Genomic DNA, 18,813 nt, shown 5'->3' on the forward strand with positions numbered 1-18,813 from the left:
GAGCCAATCTCATCTTTCCATTCTGAGCTTCTTCAGACTGTTTACAGCCAGAGTAGTAAACTGACGGGACACAAGGTTGACGCAACACGGCAACTCTTTGGAGTCTGAACGGTAAAATCGCCGGTACTGCTGCTGTTAGGGATACCAATTAACACTCGATCCAGCTGTGAAGACAATATCCAACGACATGAGAACAGACAGTGACAGCCTGATGTTCAAGTAGAACGCTTGGCCCCCGAGTTGGCCGCTGCAAGGAAACTTTCCTTGCCCATCCATCATTTGTGGCTTTATAGTCAGACTCTTAATCTTTTTTAAAGTCAGGTAGAAAAATGCACTGAATTCTCAGAATAGCAAGGATGCAATAGGGGAATCCATTATTATGAATAGCAATTTCACTTTTCCCTTTTAATTAAAAAAAATGAATAAATTTACAGCCAAATGCACTACACTGTCCACTTCTTCAACGTTGTGAAACTGAATCAGCCCTTACTGATCCTGGTGCCCACTTGGGGAATGAGAGGACTTGAGCATGGACTTCAAACAACCTCTGCTGACGTGTCAGTTTGGCACAGAAGGATACTTCGAGCCCTTCACAGTGTAACATGTTCATGATATTTGGAGGTAGGGGGACAGAGAATATTTTTTTTTCTTCACTCATATACTTTGAAGAGTATAGAATGTGGTTTTTAAAGGTCAGAATGAATTGCCAACAAAGTTGAGGCATTTGAAATTAACAAATAAAACTGCTCCTCAGAATGGTGACTAAGGAGCAATTAATCATGTGGGGATAATGGCAGCTGAGTAGACCCAGCAGGAAAATTTCTTTTTAACTAGTTGCCATAGAGCCTTCAAATGGCATTACTGAGAAACTGTTTGGTTTTAATTCCTTTCCTTTCTCTTAGGCTATATCCTTTTCTAAGAAAAAACAACCGATGTGCACCATTTTTCTAGAAAAAGAGAAGGCAAGGCAGACGCTCCCCCGCCCAGACTCTTGCAGATGTTCAGGAGTATATGGACCAGCCATGACTCTTCCCTAACTCAGCATGGGGTTAGGGTTACATTATGTAGGCAAAAACTTCACCCTATTCTAATTAATTTTTAAATATAAATCATTGGCTATTTTGGGCATTTTTTTTCATTATACAAAAATCAATTATATTTCATTAGCAACAAAACAAAAAAGTGAAATTTAAGAAGATGTCATATAAATCAAAATTTAAAAAAAGTGTAGTTTAGTCACCAAGTCCTGTCCGACTCTTGGTGACCACATGGACGGTAGCCCACCAGGTTCCTCTGTCCATGGGGTTTCCCAGGCAAGAATACTGGAGTGAGTGGGTTGCCATTTCCTTCTCCAAGCATTTAAACTATTATAGCACAGGGACTTCCCTGGTGGTCCAGTGGTTAACACTCTGGGCTTCCATTACCGGGGGCATGGGTTCCATCCCTGGTCAAGGAACTAAGATCCCACAAGCAGTATAGCAAGGCCAAAACAGAAAAGAAAAAAAAAAATCTGTTATAAGGCAAAATGACTTAATATACTCTTTAAAATCAGTGTTGACCTCCCCTCCTTCCTACCTTGGAGAACACCTGCTTTAAAATCTGCTTAAGGAAGCATTTTGTGTTTGCTTCTAGATGCTTTGTGTTTCCATATGGACTACATTTGCTGGATTTGAGTTAGATATCCTGAGTCCATGGGCTTCCCAGGTGGCGCTAGTGGTAAAGAACCTGCCTGTCAAAGCAGGAGACTTAAGAGATTCAGGTTTGATCCCTGGGTGGGAAGATCCCCTGGAGGAGGAAATGGCAACCCACTCCAGCATTCTTGCCTGGAGAATCCCATGGACAGAGGAGCCTGGTAGGCTACAGTCCATGGGGTCACAAAGAGTCAGACCGGACTGAAGCAACTTAGCACACACCCTTAGTCCGTATGCTGAGACTCTCAGAATTTCATTTCACATCAAAATATTTATACATGAAATTTCAAGTCAAATTTATCAACATGAAGATAACAATAAAATAACCAGATAGTTCAGACATGCATATCTTAAAGTAGAAAGCTCAGGCAGCATTTAACCCAGAAATTTGTATTTGTGAGCACTTGACATGTATTAATTAGCTAATCCACAACACAAACCTATGAAGTAGTTCAGCGTGACTTTAGGATGAATACATTAGGTAAGACACCAGAGAAGAAAAAAATGTTCCATCCCCCAAATAGTATGCTGATAGGAATCTTCTTATTCCGGTCACGAAAGAACAGTCATCAGTTCTTTGTATGAGCTGATCAAACAAAGATTATGTAGCTTGGATGGAAGACAGAACGAGTAGTGATTTTATTACCTGACCATTTTGTTGGTGCCGTTTAGTTGCTAAGTCATGTCCGACTCTTTGTGACCCTATGGACTGTAGCCCGTTGGGCTCCTCTGTCCGTGGTTTCTCAGGCAAGAGGAATACTGGAGTGGGTTGCCATTCCCTTCCCCAGGGGATCTTCCTGATCCAGGGACTGAACCCAGATCCTCTGCATTGACAGGCGGATTCTTTACCACTTAGCCACCAGGGAAGCTCCACCTGAGAGTTTAGAAAGGTTTTCTTATTGGAGTTCCAATATTCTGTGTTCATGTGACCTGTCAGAAACTCCCCACTCAAAGGCCAGCCTTAGAAGAGGTGTGTGACACCCTCCCCGCCTCCCACTTACCCCAGGACTCAGATTTCCCAGTGGAAGTAAGAAAATCTATCACGTTCTTCTCTTCCTGGTCCGATGGCTCTAATAATCTCACGTCCAAAGAAAGGTAGAAGTCAAGTGAAGTGAAACTCGCTCAGTCGTGTCCGACTATTTGTGACCCCACAGACTATACAGTCCATGGAACTCTCCAGGCCAGAATACTGGAGCGAGTAGCCTTTCCCTTCTCCAGGGGATCTTCCCAACCCAGGGATCGACCCAGGTCTCCTGCATTGCAGGCAGATTCTTTACCAGTTGAGCCACCAGGGAAGTCCAAGAATACTGGAGTGGGTAGCCTATCCCTTCTCCAACAGACCTTCCTGAACCCAGGAATCAAACTGGGGTCTCCTGCATTGCAGGCAGATTCTTTACCAACTGAGATATGAAGGAAGCCCTAGAAAGGTATAAAGGCTCCTATAGATCCCATGTATGTTTATATGTCATCTAAGAGGTAAAAGGGAAACAAATTCTATTGGTTTTTGTAGTCGAGCAACTACAGATAAGTTTTATTACTACTTTTATCAGCCAGAGTGATCACTGGAGTCCTCTCTACTAAGCAGATTGCTTTATGATCATATTTATGAGTGTGCCTGGCTGGGGAGACTATGTATAATGAAAGCTCGTTAACTTGAGTCTCATTCCCATGGCATTTGTGGCCAATGGCCCAGAAGCCAGCCTGAAGTTTTCCTCTGTACCTAAAGAAGAAAAACTCTTTGCAAAGTAAGTGCATTGCATGCCCAGTACTGTAGATTCCCTCTCTCTGAGACACCATAGACTTTTTCAGCTACTTAGTGAGTATCCTTTTAAATATAAAAATATTCCTCTAATATAGGCACACCACTAGCCTTGTGTGTTGGGGCTTCCCCAGTGGCCCAGTGGTAAAGAATCTGCCTGCCAGTGCAGGAGACATGGGTTGATTGCTGGGTCTGGAAGATCCTTTGCAGGAGGGCATGGCAACCACTCCAGTATTCTTGCCTGGAGAATCCCTATGGACAGAGAAGCCTGGAGGGCTGCAGTTTATGGCGTCACAAAGAGTCAGATGTGACTGAACATAGAGGCTTGTGTGTTAACTCCAAATCATTTTTCCCTCATGGTAGTCAACTTCGAATGGGCAGCAGTTGGTTGATCTAGTTGATACTGCTACAAATATTCTGGATTAGTGCCAGTACTTTGAATACTGATGATTTGGATACTCTCACTATTTCAAAGAGATAGGGTTCTCCCCTGGTTCCCTGAATGGAGATTTTAAGGGAAATTTTTGGATTCTTCTCTCTCCTGGAATCTCCTCTATAATCAGATGGTCCTTCCAGAGCAGTAGTCTGCAGGGGCTCATCCTCTCGACCAGAATTTGTAGGGCTATCTGAAATTCTTCCCTTACATCTCAATCCTACTATTCCTCATGAAATTGGAAGGTAAGAAACTACCCAATTAAACAAATAGAACCATTCCCACCTAATAAGGGACAAAAACAATAAGCTTCTAGCTTCCCTAGCTGAGACGCTCCCATTCAACACTTCCCCAAATAGAAATCACATCCATCGCAGAATATGTCACCTCCATGGTACACAGGAATAATCATTCCTTTTATTTGCATGGAGAGAAATAAAGAAATTTGAAATCAAACCACAAGACCTCTACGGTGTTTACTTGGATTTGACAGATTACCAAAGGGCCGTGGTGTCTAGATAAGGAATTCTAAAATAATCTGATGTCTATAAAGGGTTTGGCACAGCCTCTCTGAAAAGCAAAAGAGGTTTACATTCATTGGTGTGTCTATATTGTTATTAACAACAATAATCAAAAAAACGCTGTAAACACAAACAGAAACAAAGATTTTTTTTTTCTTTTTCTTTTTTTTTTTTACTTAGTGCTTATTTTACAGCAGACTTGACAAAGAAAGCTTGATTTTACACATTCAAAGAAAAGTCATCATGGGAAGTTTGTAGCTCTGTGGTGTGCTTTCCAAAACAGAAAAATAGATTCTTCCTATCAAAGCCTCCTTCCTTCCCACGGGACAGACCGTGGCTGGTGTGACTGGCGGGGCTGGCTCTCTCTGAAGTCACAGAAACTGACAAGCCTGCTCTCTCCTGAGTGGACCCTTCTCAAGAAAACAGGGCCAAATTGCTAACACCTCCGTAAAGACACTGTGCATCCCTAAGTCATTTCATTTATTGCTTGCCGAGTTGTAACCACCTTAGGTCTCTGTGGAAAAATCACAGACACCCAGAAAACCCTGACATGGGGAGACCAGCCCCCTGTGGTCACAATATACAAAGGGCGACCCCAGTCAGGGCTCTAAGAAACATTCAGACTAGAGTGTAAATGCCCAGCTTTGCAGTGAGCCTGCAGGACTACAAATCCAGTTGCTATGGAGAAGATTTCAACCTAGAGATTTCAACCTCAGAGACATTCCCCTTCAGAGAGGAACGGTTTTCCAGTCTGCCATACTGGCCAATGGCATTCTCTCCAGAGTGGATGAATCTCAGCTCAGCAAAAGGACTTGAGTGACAAAGACAGGAACGGCTGACCTCAATGTCCAAGGCGGTTATTTGTGCAGAATTCCCCCATTTCTTTCCAAATCCTCCATGGCCTACACGAACATCCACAATTCAGGCCAACTTCATAAGAAAACATTCTTTTATTTCCCTCTCATTTTGGGGCTGATGGTTCTTTTCGTGAATGCCTTTGGGAAAACATTTCATTGAGGTCAACTGCTATTAAGACATTTTTGCCTAAGAGGATCATCATGCAGGCAAACTAATTCTTTTCCTAAGCTATTATTTTGGCAGCTTGCAAAAGAGGACTTGGCTTAACCTTGAGAAACTGTTCTTTGAATGATCAGGAAAAAAAAGGAGGATTCCTCCTTGATTTACCCTCCTTATTCTTGATTGGATGGCAAAGCTGGCTCGTATTTTTGAAGGTGAAATGAGAATTTGTGTCCATTATGTATCTTCTACTAATAGCGGTCAGGTTCTGTGCACTTGCCACCAATTGTGTTCAACACGATGAAAAAATAAAGTTTATTTCTTGATAGATGTGGTTTGCATTTCCACCAGCAAGGAGTTAACAGAATAGTTACATGGTGAAGAAATCTGAGAATAAGTTGGAAACTGAGATTTTTTTTCCCCACCGTCTTCAAGTTTGAATGATGCTCCTGCAGTTTGCTATAGGATTATGATGTGTGCTAAATATATTATCAGGAAAGAATTTTTCCAAAATCCATCCACATATCATAGCTTACCACAAAATAAAAATTAAAAAAAAAAAAATAGAAAGAAAGGAAGCTCATTCATTCCCCAAAACTAAGATTAGTCCTATGTTAATCTGAATCCTCATGAGAAATGTTCATTGTTCGTGAACAAATCTTCCTCTGGTGGTTGCTAAGCATTTCTCCAAGGCAGAAAATCCTGACTTTTTTTTCTCATCTCTTGATTGATGTTCTTACTACTTATTCTTCAGGCTGTAAGACAGAAGGAAACACTGTTTTATCTTCTTTCATAATTACATATTTCAATCTTCTCCCCACCCACCCTCTCTCTCAAGCTCTTCCCACCCCCCACACCACTTTAGCCATCAAATTAAAGTAAGGATGAATTGATAGGATGAATTGTTTAAGTTTTCAATAAGCTGTGTATATCTTAATTCAATTACCAATGTCACCTCTGTGTATGCACAAGAAAAACTTTATTTCTACTTTGGCAAACCAGACACTAAATTCATTCTGAAAGTTCTTATGAAAATGAAAATAATAAGTTGAATCTTATGTACGGTGTATTGCAAATACCCATCTGTAAGATCCAGGTTTCACTCATTGCAAAGCCCTCCTTTTGAGAGGAAAGAATAATCTTATAGCATTTAGATTTCAAAGAATTACAAGTCCTCTTCTCAGTTCATTTGGAATTTTCAGTTAAATAGGAAAACATTGGTTCTGGTCTTGCTCTCAAAAAGTATTGATTGAAAGCAAATAGATAACCATTTTTTAAACAGATTTTTAGTCTTTGTTCTTTGTGGTAAAAAGATGTCTCCATATATTACATTCCTACCATGTGACAAAATGTCCACATTGATTATTATTATTATTATTATTAGCTGCATTGGTGGGGGCAGCATGTGGAACTTGCGGAGCTAGGGGTGGAAGCCACACCGCCTACAGTAGAAGCCCAGAGTCTTAACCCCTGGCCCATCGGGGAAGTCCCACACTAATTTTACGTTATCATGTAATCCCCTCAACCACCTTTAACGTAAATGTCATTTCTCCCCATTTTAAAGATGAGAGCAGTGAGGCTAAACTTGGCTAAGTTACCAGAACAGCCATCAGCTGTCAAGGGGGGATGGAGGGGGGAGTAGAATCCTGGGAAAGATCAAAATCAAAGGTGGAAAGAGCTTGTTGACAAGACGTGAAAGGGATTTTTCTCACACTAAGGAAGGTTTCTTCTGTCCGCAATCAGCCTGCCCAATTGTATCTTTTAACAATCTCCATTTACCCCAAGGCTATATTTTAGGAGCGAGGGTGACAATGTGCTAGAGTAGGTCAGAATCCTTGCATAGATTTTCCTGTTCAACATTGAGATCTAAATATCTTAGCAGAAATCTGATAAATGAAAACACACACACCATAAAGGAAAATTCTTTTACTCACCTAGAAGCACACAGCATATCTTGAAATTTTATTTTCCAAAAACAGTGCTGTCATAGAATATTCTTAGGATCTGAATAAGAATTAAATGCTGTTGGGATAATGCAGACCAAATGAAAATGGAGACTACTTGCATTTGGGGGGGGGCGGTAAAAATAGCTTTGAAATTTTGCCTTGGAATGACCCTGGTAACCACAGATGCTTTTTAATAGTTGTTATAAAAAGAAAGCGCCTGTTTTAGAATCTCACATTCAGCGTCTGCTACCATCCGGTCACGACCTAAGGAAATTCTACAGTCCCTGTCATCTTCCTGAATTAATGTGACAGAGAGGTTGGAAGTTCTCACTAAGCAAACATGTATAATCGCATTTTTTTAAAACTGCAAAGATGAACACTTTTCAAATGAAAATGAGTTTGAAGTGCAGTATGTCCACATAATAGTAAGAAGACCAAATATATTCCTAGCTGAGCAGACTTCAATCATGATTACATCGTTTAGAAGAAACCACAAGAGAGGTTTTGGTTTTTCTTTTTTTTTTTTAACTTATAGTAAAAGTGTTATACTAAGAACATAATCCCATAATGAGGGAAAATAGTACACTCTTCTTTTTTATAGGTAGAATAATTATTCAGATCCTTCCTAAACACATAGAAGTAATGACAAATTAAAATGCCTTTCAATTCCATACAGCTTTTATAATTATTCAGCCGTTACTGTTATTATTGCTGGAAAGCCTCCTTCATAGTTTAGTCAGCATCCCATCTGATACAAAAGAAAAGGGAAAATTTTACTGCTATTAATAAATATGCAGCCATTCAATCCAAGGAGAAAATTCTTTCTCATCTGAGAGATAAGCTGCATAATTCATGTATTTTCAGAAATTTCCTTAAATAGAAAATTGAAGAAAGGCATAGGGGAATAAAAGAATTCAGCACATAGCTTCCATTTGTGGGCGGGGATGGTCTTTGTTTTCAGCCTTCAATGTGATTCTGTTTGAAGAGACAATTTCAGTTGCATTGTATTCATACCAATCAAAGAGAACTCACTTTGTTTTCGACTTGTATCATCGTAAAAATGACGACAATGTGATCTTTTCTTTCATTATCTAAAAAATAAGACCCTGTACTTAAAGGTTACTGGGACTTTTCTTGGGATTTTAGAATGCAATGAGAAAAGCTTAGAACAACTTGTGATGGGTATCTCTGATTTTCAAGAGAAGTTTCCACATCGGTACACAGGGCGGCTTCCACGATCCCCAATCCTGTTGGAGTTCCTGCCCCCAAAGGGGTGTGTACGTGCATGCTTAGTCACTCGCGTGCAACTCTTTGCGACCCCATGGACTGTAGCCCACCAGGCTCCTCTGTCCATAGGATGCTCTGGGCCAGAATTTACACTGGAGTGGGTTGCCATTCCCTTCTCCAAGGGATCTTCCCAACCCAAGGATCAAAATCAAGTCTCCTGTACTGCAGGTGGTTTCTTTGCTGTCTGAACCACCAGGGAAGCCCTAAAAAGAGACGGGATGGCCTTAAAAACAGGTCTTGGGTTTCAAAGTCCCAGCCAGAGAAGAGTCACATGTGCAGGACCCGTTGGTAAAAAGCTTTTCTTTCCACTAATCACACCGTTCACCCATCTGAACTGACAGGTCCGGAGAGTAAGGATGCCCTGAATGGGCTGTGAGACAGAAGTGTAATGCTGTCTGATAAAGACTTAATACCTGAAAAGGAGTCTTAAATGCTGAAATTAAACTGTTCTCACCATTGAAAATGACCAGAAATGTACACAGTTTTCTTAGATATTATCAAGGGGAGAGAGAGAAGTAGAGAAAGTGTTCAGACCAAGTGCCTTTAAAGTGGTGAGTAAGGGAAAATGAAATGAATCATTACCCCCAGGCTGAATTTACAGTTTGATAAACCAAGTGAAAGTGAAAGTCGCTCAGCTGTGTCTGACTCTTTGCGACCCCGTGGACTGTAGCCCTCCAGGCTCCTCCGTCCCTGGGATTCTCCAGGCAAGAATACTGGAGTGGGTTGCCATTTCCTTCTCTAGGGGATCTTCCTGACCCAAGGATCAAACCCAGGTCTCCCGAATTGCAGGCAGACGCTTTAACCTCTGAGCCACCAGGGAAGCCCTTGATAAACCAAGCAAAAAGCAAAACAGAACATCCTCAGTTCTGATTAAGCCCAGTTTCTGACAGCCAAGCAGCAGTTTGCAGTGACATGAACCATGAAGCTCTAAGCCGTGTCTTATCTGAAATGATATGCCCAGGATCCATCAGATGAGGAGTTATGTTCCAAAATCTTCCACAGACACGTTTCCGGACAGTCGCTGACTTTGAACTTATTCAACCCACTGCCTGTGCCTAAGAGGACTTCCAAGGGCTTGCTTTCTTTGCCAAAGGTATTAAGACACTGACAACAATAAACCAGATTGAATCATATTTCCATAATCAAACATCATTAATCTCTAGTCTTTCTTTCCCTACATTTTCTAACTTGAATCCAGAGCAGAAATTCAAGAGTTTTTCCTGACCTGTTTCTTTCTCTCCCTCACCCCATAACCAATCAACCGTAAATCTGACTGGCTTCGTTTCGCTCTCCCAAGGGTTATTTGCTCTGCATCCCCTGCCCCTGCCCTATTTCTGGACCTTGACACTGTACCATCTTCTAGCTGGTAAGTTTTGCAACCACGCTGCTGTCTCCTCGCACTGCCATCGTACTAACCCTAGGTTCCCGTCACCTACTGGAAGAAAATACAATCACAAAAGTCCTCTATGATGTGACCACCGCCTTCTCCTGCATCTCCATCTTTTTGTTGGTCATCTTCATGATCACGCCAAACCCTGACCACAGAGACCTGCTTGAGGTCTCCGAACCTGCCAGGCTCCCATGTGCTGCTACAGTGTCTTTCTTCCTCCAGGGAGCTCATCCATGCCACGTGCTCTCATCCCGCTTAGTAGAAGCATATTTGCTCACGATATCCTTTCAGGAAATAATCCTGACAAGATGTAACAAAATAAAAGGATTTAGAATCTTCTGAGCTGCCTCTCAGGAGCAGAGAATAGAACCCCAAGAAAATGTCCAAGCCACAGAAAGTGATTGGTAAACTGCTACACCTAAGGCAAGGGGTGCAGTGTGCTTTGCTTCTGTGAGGGGTGAATGGAGGGAATAAGAGGGATGGGGGAAAAGGGGGAGGAGAGAAAGAAGATAAGGGGGAGGGGGGAAGGAGATGAGGCAGAGAGTAGACCAGGAAGACAGCGTTGTTCCGTGCAGTGCATGATGCTGTCTCCATGATCCTCAAAACTTGTCTAAACACAGAAAATATTTGCAAAGTGTTATTATTAGTGGAAGTCTATGTAGTCTGATTGATACAGGGGCACTCAAAGTTATAAGGGGAGAAAGATACAGAAAGACCACAAGACACTGGAAGTTAAATGAAGAGATAGGGTTTTGTATCCTAACAGGTTGCATGAACTTTGTTGGGTGTCCTGAGCCAACCCACGATGACTGAGAGTGGATGAGGTTCAGCTGGGCTATGCAGGGGGAACTTCTCCAAAGCTTCTTAGAAAAGCAAATCTCATATATTTTATAATCCATTAAATATAGAAATAACTTACAAAGATCCAGGCTAATTCAGAGAAAATGCAGATAGTCTGAACATCCAAGGAACTGTGACTATTCTGAAGTAAACAGTATTTAAAATGAATGCAGCTCTTCCACTTCCTAATATACTTAGAGTAACAAAACTGAAAAGACCAATCTGTAATTAACTTACCAAAACACCTAAGAAAACAAGCCTCCTCTGCTTATACAAAATTTGCAATATTTATATGCAAATGAAGGCTCCTGATGTGTTTGAGAACAATTTATCCCCTTAAGAAGGCAAATATTCTCTTTATAATCTTGTTTACTTTATTCATTTGCTTTGCAAAACATTTTTCATCAAGATCACAAGAAGAGACCCCAGGGAAGTACAAAGTCCTCATAGTACAGATAAGAAGCTCCATGGACCCTGAAGCACCCCCATATACCCTCAGCATTCCTGAGGTCTGCTACCCTTGCACCCCCATTCTTCTGATGCTGGCAGTCCAGCTATAGCTGAGGCAGATGCTAACAGGGCAAGGATCTTGCAAAGCTTTAGGTTCAGGGCATCACCAGGACCCATCCACCTCCCAGTTTGAAGCAACAGAGTCCAGTACCATTTCTGGATACACTGTAGGCTTTGTAAATCTCTGATTCTAAGCCCCAGCTCCTACTTTAACTCCCTCAGATCTTTGCTGACTCCCTCTTACTCCAGTCCCATCCTGATTAGCTGCCCATCCTAAGCATGTTCCTCTTTTTTTTTTTTTTTCTAATTAAGGTTGCAGATGAATCAAGTAGTTAACCAGCTGATTTATTTATTTGGCTGTGTTGAGTCTTAGTGGCAGCACGCGGGATCTTCATTGCATCAAAGGGGATCTTTCGTGGCTCTGCACATACTCTCTAGTTGTGGTGTCCAGGCTTCAGTAGTTGCACTGTGTGGGCTTTTGCTCTGCAGCACGTGGGATCTTACTTCCCCAACTGGGGATCGAACCCATGTCCTATGTATTGCAAGGCAGATTCCTAACCACTGGACCACCAGGGAAGTCCCTCTGCTACTGTTTTCTTAACTACATCCTATGGCCAACTTTCATACACTTTCTGCCCACCCTGCAAAGAAGCCCAGGACTCTGTTTCTATATTTTCAGTGCTTGGGATAAGGCCTGACACAGGCCCTATTGATGCATCAGCTTCTCCAAATAAACCCGGGAAAAAAAAACTGGAGAGAGAATCAATTGTCCTCTAGGGAAGGAGCCTCACTTTCAGATTCTCACATGTTTCTTTTCCTGACCCATCTTGGCCAAGTTCGCTTCCATGCTGCATTTTTAGATAAGAAACACCATTAAGAATTCAAAGCATATCTCTATTCTTATCTTCTTCTACTCCTCTTCTTACAGATGCAAGGGACTTCTGATTTAAAGTTAGGAAACTTGGTTTTTAAACTTCAACACCAATTGCTACTACTTGGATATTCATGGACCACATTTTTAATTTTGTTTCGTCTCAATGCATGCATCTGCCAAAAAAATCACTAATAGATAAGAAAAATGAGGTAACATGTATAATTGTGTCCAGTAACCACTAAAATTTAGAAATTCAAAGGTCATCTTAGTCAGCTGAAAGAGACACTTTTGATGTCGCTGCTATATAATAAAAAATTTAGCAGATTTTTTGTCCCAGATTCTTGTGTGGAGGTCCTGAGCCCTTAGAATTTCCCAACTGATAGGACTATCTTTGTTATTCATGACGGGCTCTGATAGTGTTGGAGAAGGGAACAGCTTGGGTAGCTCCAGTATTCTGGCCTGGAGAATTCCATGGCTTGGAGAATTCCATGGGGTCGCAAAGAGCCAGACACAACTGAGCGACTTTCACTTTCTGACAGTGTATGCTAATAAGGTGATGCCTGGTAAGTCCCAGGATAATTCCAGGGTGGGGGCTGGCCATGTGAGATAGACTAGCCAGGAGATTAGAGAGTTGGGGCTTTCAGCCAAATGTTATTACTCTGACCCCAGGGGAAGGGAGGGTGGCTGGAGACTGAGGTCAGTGATGTGGCAGATGATTCAGTCCATCACACTGAAAAAAAGTGAAGCCCTGATAAAAACTTTGGACACTGAAGCTTAGTTAATCTTCCTTGGTGAATACATCAGAGTGCCAGGACGGTGGGTGGTGCCCCTTGATTCCACAACGAGAGGGCGCAAGAGCTCTGCACCTTGGAGCACACAGACTTCACCCGGTGCATCTGGTCTGGTCCTGATTTCTATGCTTTACGAAGGTCCCCAAACTTGCTGGCACTAGGGACTGGTTTGATGGAAGACAATTTTCCCATGGACCAGGGCGGAGGGGGATGGTTTCAGGATAACTCAAGGGCATTACATTTATCATGCACTTTATTTCTAGTATTATTACATCAGCTCCACTTCAGAGGATCAGGCATTAGATCTTGGAGGCTGGGGACCCCTGCTTTATAATTAAACTGTAATCGTAAGTCTAATCGTGTGGAGAAAGAAATGGCAGCCCACTCCAGTATTGTTGCCTGGAGAATCCCAGGGATGGAGGAGCCTGGTGGGCTGCCGTCTACGGGGTTGCATGGAGTCGGACACGACTGAAGCGACTTAGCAGCAGCAGCAGCAGCCGCAGTGTTATCTTGAGATCTGCAGTTCCCGCTAGTGAACTGTCTAACCTGAGGGAGTGGTAGGGACCCTGGAGGTTGTAGACATCTGGTCAGAAGTGCAGGAAGCAAGGAGATCCCCAATCTTGCAGCTGGGGTCTGCAGGGAGGGAGGAATGACGGAAGATTACATCCTCACCTCCTGAAGGCTTTGCAGACTCCAGGCAACCAGTGCCAGAAGCATACTGCAGTGCTGCAGAAGCAAACCGATCCGGCTCTGCTTCTGGTTTGGTGGGCAGAGCCCAGCCCTGTCTCCGTGTGGGCCAGGCCCCAGGCAGGGACAGGGGGCGGGCTGGGAGCTTCTCTGCGGTGGTGCATAAAGTCAAGGCAGCTCTGTGGTTATGAGAGAGAGAACTCTGCCATCACATGCTGGACCTCACACCCCAGACCTGACGCTCATGACGCCGATGGCCTTTGCCTCTATTTCCTGATCCAAAGATGGGAACAACATAACATTCATAACAGCATAGTGCTTGTGGGGCTGCTTCAAGATTAAATGAGATGGGAATTCCCTGGTGGTTCAGCGGTTAAGACGCCACGCCTCCAATGCAGGGGACATAGGTTCAGTCCCTGGCTGGGGAAATAAGATTCCCACATGCTGTGTGGTGTAGCCTAAAAATGAAAAAACGTACCATTTTTAAAAATCTATTAATAAAAAAGACTAAATCGGTTAACACGTGGAAGTACATGTACCTTGTGCACACGGAGCAATAAGTAAATGTCTTCTCTTGTGATCACTAAGCTCTCACTGTTGGTATTAGTATAATTTACTCGGCTACATGAGCGCTGCTTTAAACTAAGTCAATAACTGTATCTTACATAACAGACAGGAACAGAGACAGGGTGTTGAAGAGAAATATGCTCTCTACAATAGAAGCCAAGGGCGGCTCTGGTTCTTTGTGTTTCTAGAGTAATGGAAGGTCACGGGAAACCATGGAGTATGACATAAAGATGCTGGGGGTAGGAGGAATGCTAATACTTCACGGGTCCTCAACATCCTCTCCTGCAACAACAACAATAGCAAAAAGCTTAGCGATCTAGACTATGCTGCCCACCATGGTGCCCAGTATAAACATGTGGTATTCAAATGTAAAATAATTAAAATTGAGTAAAACTTAAGGTTCATTTCCTTAGTGGGTCCAAGAGAGAGGGGCTATATGTGCACATACAGCTGATTCACTTTCTTGTACAGCAGAAACTAACACAACACTGTAAAGAAACTCTACCCCAATAAAATAAGTCAACAAACGAAAAGCTCCCAAAAAAACAAAATAAAAAGTTGAGAAGCAAGGCCTTGTGAGGCACATTGCTGAGCAGGTAACCAGGAAGGACAGTGGGATGGTACGCAGCTTGCAGGAAGGGAGCTGCCAGGATGAACAAGGAGAGAAGGATGCTGACGGAGGCAACATGGGGTCACAGAGGACTCTGGTACCCAAGCCCGCCTGCTGGAGTAGCATAACAATGCAATTTTTATAAAAAGTTACTTGGGAATTCTTATATTCTTATCAAAACACCAAACCATGGCATGATGGAACTAGTGACCTCCGAAAGGACATTAAATTAAGATCTGGGCCTGGATTTAGCACTCAATATCTACACTGCAAATACAGTGTCCTTTCCCCAAGCTTCAGCTTTCTCAGTGACTCAATCAAGAGATGGACAGACTGGTTCTCTAGGCCTTTTCACCCCGTCATGCTGGAATCCTGTGGCTGAGCCAAGGTCACTGCAGTGAAGATAGGTGTAGCCCTTTAAGTCACCCAGTTCCAAGTTAGGCAGTTTTCTGTCAGCCCCATCTTAATGATCACAAACTCCAAAATGACAAATCCGCAGATAGAGAGGCTTTTATACTTTTTCCTTTCCTATTCAATTTATTTTCCCTTCACACTCAGAGTTTATTTGCTAATCAGCATCAGCTACAGAGACAGCCAAATCTTTCAGCACATGCCCAACTTCACTACTGAAATTGTCAGGACATTTCCAATGGAGCCAAACTCTAGCTTAGAAATGTGCAGACAGGCTGAAGAAGAGGACCAAGAAAGCCAGCATGTGCTCGTGGAGAGCCTCTGGGGGACGCTGGTAGCATCCCTCCAGGGCACTCAGGTCTGGGCCAAAACAAAGCAAAACACACACTAACAGGGAAATTCAATGACGTGGAGAGAAATCAGCCAAAATAAGGGGCCATCCTAGTGAAATTACTCACCCTGATCCCTCACTCTAAATGACTCTGGAAAGAAGATCTAAACAGACATTTCTCCAAAGAAGACATACAGATGACTAGAAAGCACATGAAGCACAGGCTCAACATCAATAATTACTAGAGAAATGCAAATCAAACCACAATGAAGTGTGATTTCACACTGGTCAGCATGGCGATCATCAAGCAATCTATAAACAATAAACGCTGGAAGGATGTAGCGAGAAGGGAACCCGCCTACACGGAGGATGGGAATGTAAACTGGTGCAGCCGCTAGGAAGAACAGTATGGAGCTTTCATAAAAAACCTAAAAATAGAGCTGTCATATGATCTGGCAGTCCCACTTCTGGACATGTGTTGGAGTAGATACACGCACCCCAATGTTCATAGAAACACTATTTACAATAGTCAGGAACTGGAAACAATCAGAATGTCCATCAACAGGTGAGTGCATAGTGAAGAAGTGGTACATGGGTACAATGGAATATTATTCAGAGAGAGAACAAAATAATGGCATTTGCGACAAGATAGATGGATCTAGAAATTGTCATACTGAGAAAGACAAATATCGTATAACATCACTTATATGTGGAATCCAAAAAAAATAGGCACAATTGAACTTATCTACAAAACAGAAATAGAGTTACAGATGTAGAAAACAAGCTTGTTGTTACCCAGTGGTAAAGGCGAAGCAGGGATAAATTGAAAGATTGGCATTGACTTAGACACAGGACTATATGTCAACAAATCTGGAAAACTCAGCAGTGGCCACAGGACTGCAAAAGGTCAGCTTTCATTCCTATCTCAAAAAAGGGCAATGTCAAAGAATGTTCAAACTGCTGCACAGCTGCACTCATTTCACATGCTAGCAAGGTTCTGCTCAAAATCCTTCAAGCTAGGCTTCAGTAGTACATGAACTGAGAACTTCCAGATGTACCAGCTGAGTTTAGAAAAGGCAGAGAAGCAAGAGATCAGATTGTCAACATTTGTTGGATCATGGAGAAAGCAAGGGAGTTTCAGAAGAACATCTACTTCTGCTTCATTGACTACTCAAAAGCCTTTAATGTATGGATCACAACAAATGGTGGAAAATTCTTAAAGACCTGAGAGTTCCAGACCACCTTGCTGCTGCTGCTGCTGCTGCTGCTGCTAAGTCGCTTCAGTCACGTCCAACTCGACTCTGTGCAACCGCATAGATGGCAGCCCACCAGGCTCCCCTGTCCCTGGGATTCTCCTTACCTGTCTCCTAAGAAACTGCTGTACATTGGTCAAGAAGCAATAGTTAGAAATGGACATGGAATAACTGACAGGTTCAAAACTAGGAAAAGAGGAAGACAAGGCTGTATATTGTCGCCCTGCTTTTTTAACTTCTGTGCAGAGTACATCATGCAATATGCTGGGCTGGATGAATCACAAGCTGGAATCAACATTGTTGGGAGAAATATCAACAAACTCAGATATGTAGGTATACTACTCTAATGGCAGAAAGTAAAGAAGAACTAAAGAGCCTCTTGATAAGGGTGAAAGAATAGAGTAAAAAACCTGGCTTGAAACTCAACCTTAAAAAAAGAGAAAAACTAAGATCATGGCATCCAGTCTCATTCAGTTCAGTTCAGTCCAGTCAGTTGCTCAGTCGTGTCTGACTCTTTGCGACCCCATGAATTGCAGCACGCCAGGCCTCTCTGTCCATCACCAACTCCCAAAGTTCACTCAGACTCACGTCCATTGAGTCAGTGATGCCATCCAGCCATCTCATTCTCTGTCGTCCCCTTCTCCTCCTGCCCCCAATCCCTCCCAGCATCAAAGTCTTTTCCAATGAGTCAACTCTTTGCATGAGGTGGCCAAAGTACTGGAGTTTCAGCTTTAGCATCATTTCTTCCGAAGAAATTCCAGGGCTGATCTCCTTCAGGATGGACTGGTTGGATCTCCTTGCAGTCCAAGGGACTCTTAAGAGTCTTCTCCAACACCACAGTTCAAAAGCATCAATTCTTCGGCGCTCACCCTTCTTCACAGTCCAACTCTCATATCCATACATGACCACTGGAAAAACCATATCCTTGACTAGACGGACCTTAGTCGGAAAAGTAATATCTCTGCTTTTGATTATGCTATCTAGGTTGGTCATAAGTTTTCTTCCAAGGAGTAAGCATCATTTAATTTCATGGCTGCAGTCACCATCCTCAGTGATTTTGGAGCCCAAAAAAATAAAGTCTGACACTGTTTCCATTGTTTCCCCATCTATTTCCCATGAAGTGATGGGACCAGATGCCATGATCTTCGTTTTCTGAATGTTGAGCTTTAAGCCAACTTTTTCACTGTCCTCTTTCACTTTCATCAAGAGGCTCTTTAGTCTCATTACTTCATGGCAAGTAGAAGTGGGAAAGTATAAGCAGTGACACATGTTATTTTCTGGGACCCCCAAATCACTGCAGATGATGACTGCAGCCATGATATTAAAACACACTTGTTTCTTGAAAGGAAAGCTATGAGAAACCTAGGTTGTGTATTAAAAAGCAGAGTCATAACTTTGCAAACAAAGGTGCATATAGTCAAAGCTATGCTTTTTCCAGTAGTCATGCACAGATGTGAGAGTTGGCCATAAAGAAGGCTGAGCGCTGAAAAACTGATGCTTCTGAATCGTGGTGCTGGAGAAGACTCTTGAGAACCCCTTGGACTACAAGGAAATCAAACCAGTCAATCCTAAAGGAAATCAACCCTAAATATTCCTTGCAAGGACTGATGCTGAAGCTGAAGCTCCAATACTTTGGCCCCTTGATGGAAGGAGCTGACTTATTGGAAAAGACTCTGATGCTAGGAAAAATTGAAGGCAAAAGAAGGGGGTGGCAGAGGATGAGATGGCTAGAAAGCATCACTGACTCAATGGATATGAATTTGAGCAAATTATCAGGAGATAGTGGAGGACAGAGCCTGGAAAGCTGCAGTTCATAGGTTTGCAAAGAGTTGGCTAGGACTTAGAGACTGGACAACAAGAATAATATGTAAAATATGTAACTAATAAGGAGCTAC

The 18,813-nt window shown here is 42.6% G+C and overlaps 1 protein-coding gene across 1 annotated transcript in view; it reads right to left on the reverse strand.

Annotated features, from left to right (window-relative positions):
* Positions 1–4,266: 4,266 nt before the first annotated feature.
* The window catches only part of ZMAT4 (zinc finger matrin-type 4), a 288,438-nt gene continuing 273,891 nt past the window's right edge, over positions 4,267–18,813 (reverse strand). The window contains exon 6 of the mRNA XM_040243115.1: positions 4,267–6,176. Coding sequence (XP_040099049.1) covers positions 6,161–6,176 — 16 coding nt within the window. The 3' untranslated portion in view covers positions 4,267–6,160. The remainder of the gene's footprint in view (positions 6,177–18,813) is intronic.

The sequence above is a fragment of the Oryx dammah genome, unplaced genomic scaffold (assembly GCF_014754425.2).
Source record: "Oryx dammah isolate SB20612 unplaced genomic scaffold, SCBI_Odam_1.1 HiC_scaffold_7, whole genome shotgun sequence".
In the NCBI taxonomy this organism is placed as follows: Eukaryota; Metazoa; Chordata; class Mammalia; order Artiodactyla; family Bovidae; genus Oryx; species Oryx dammah.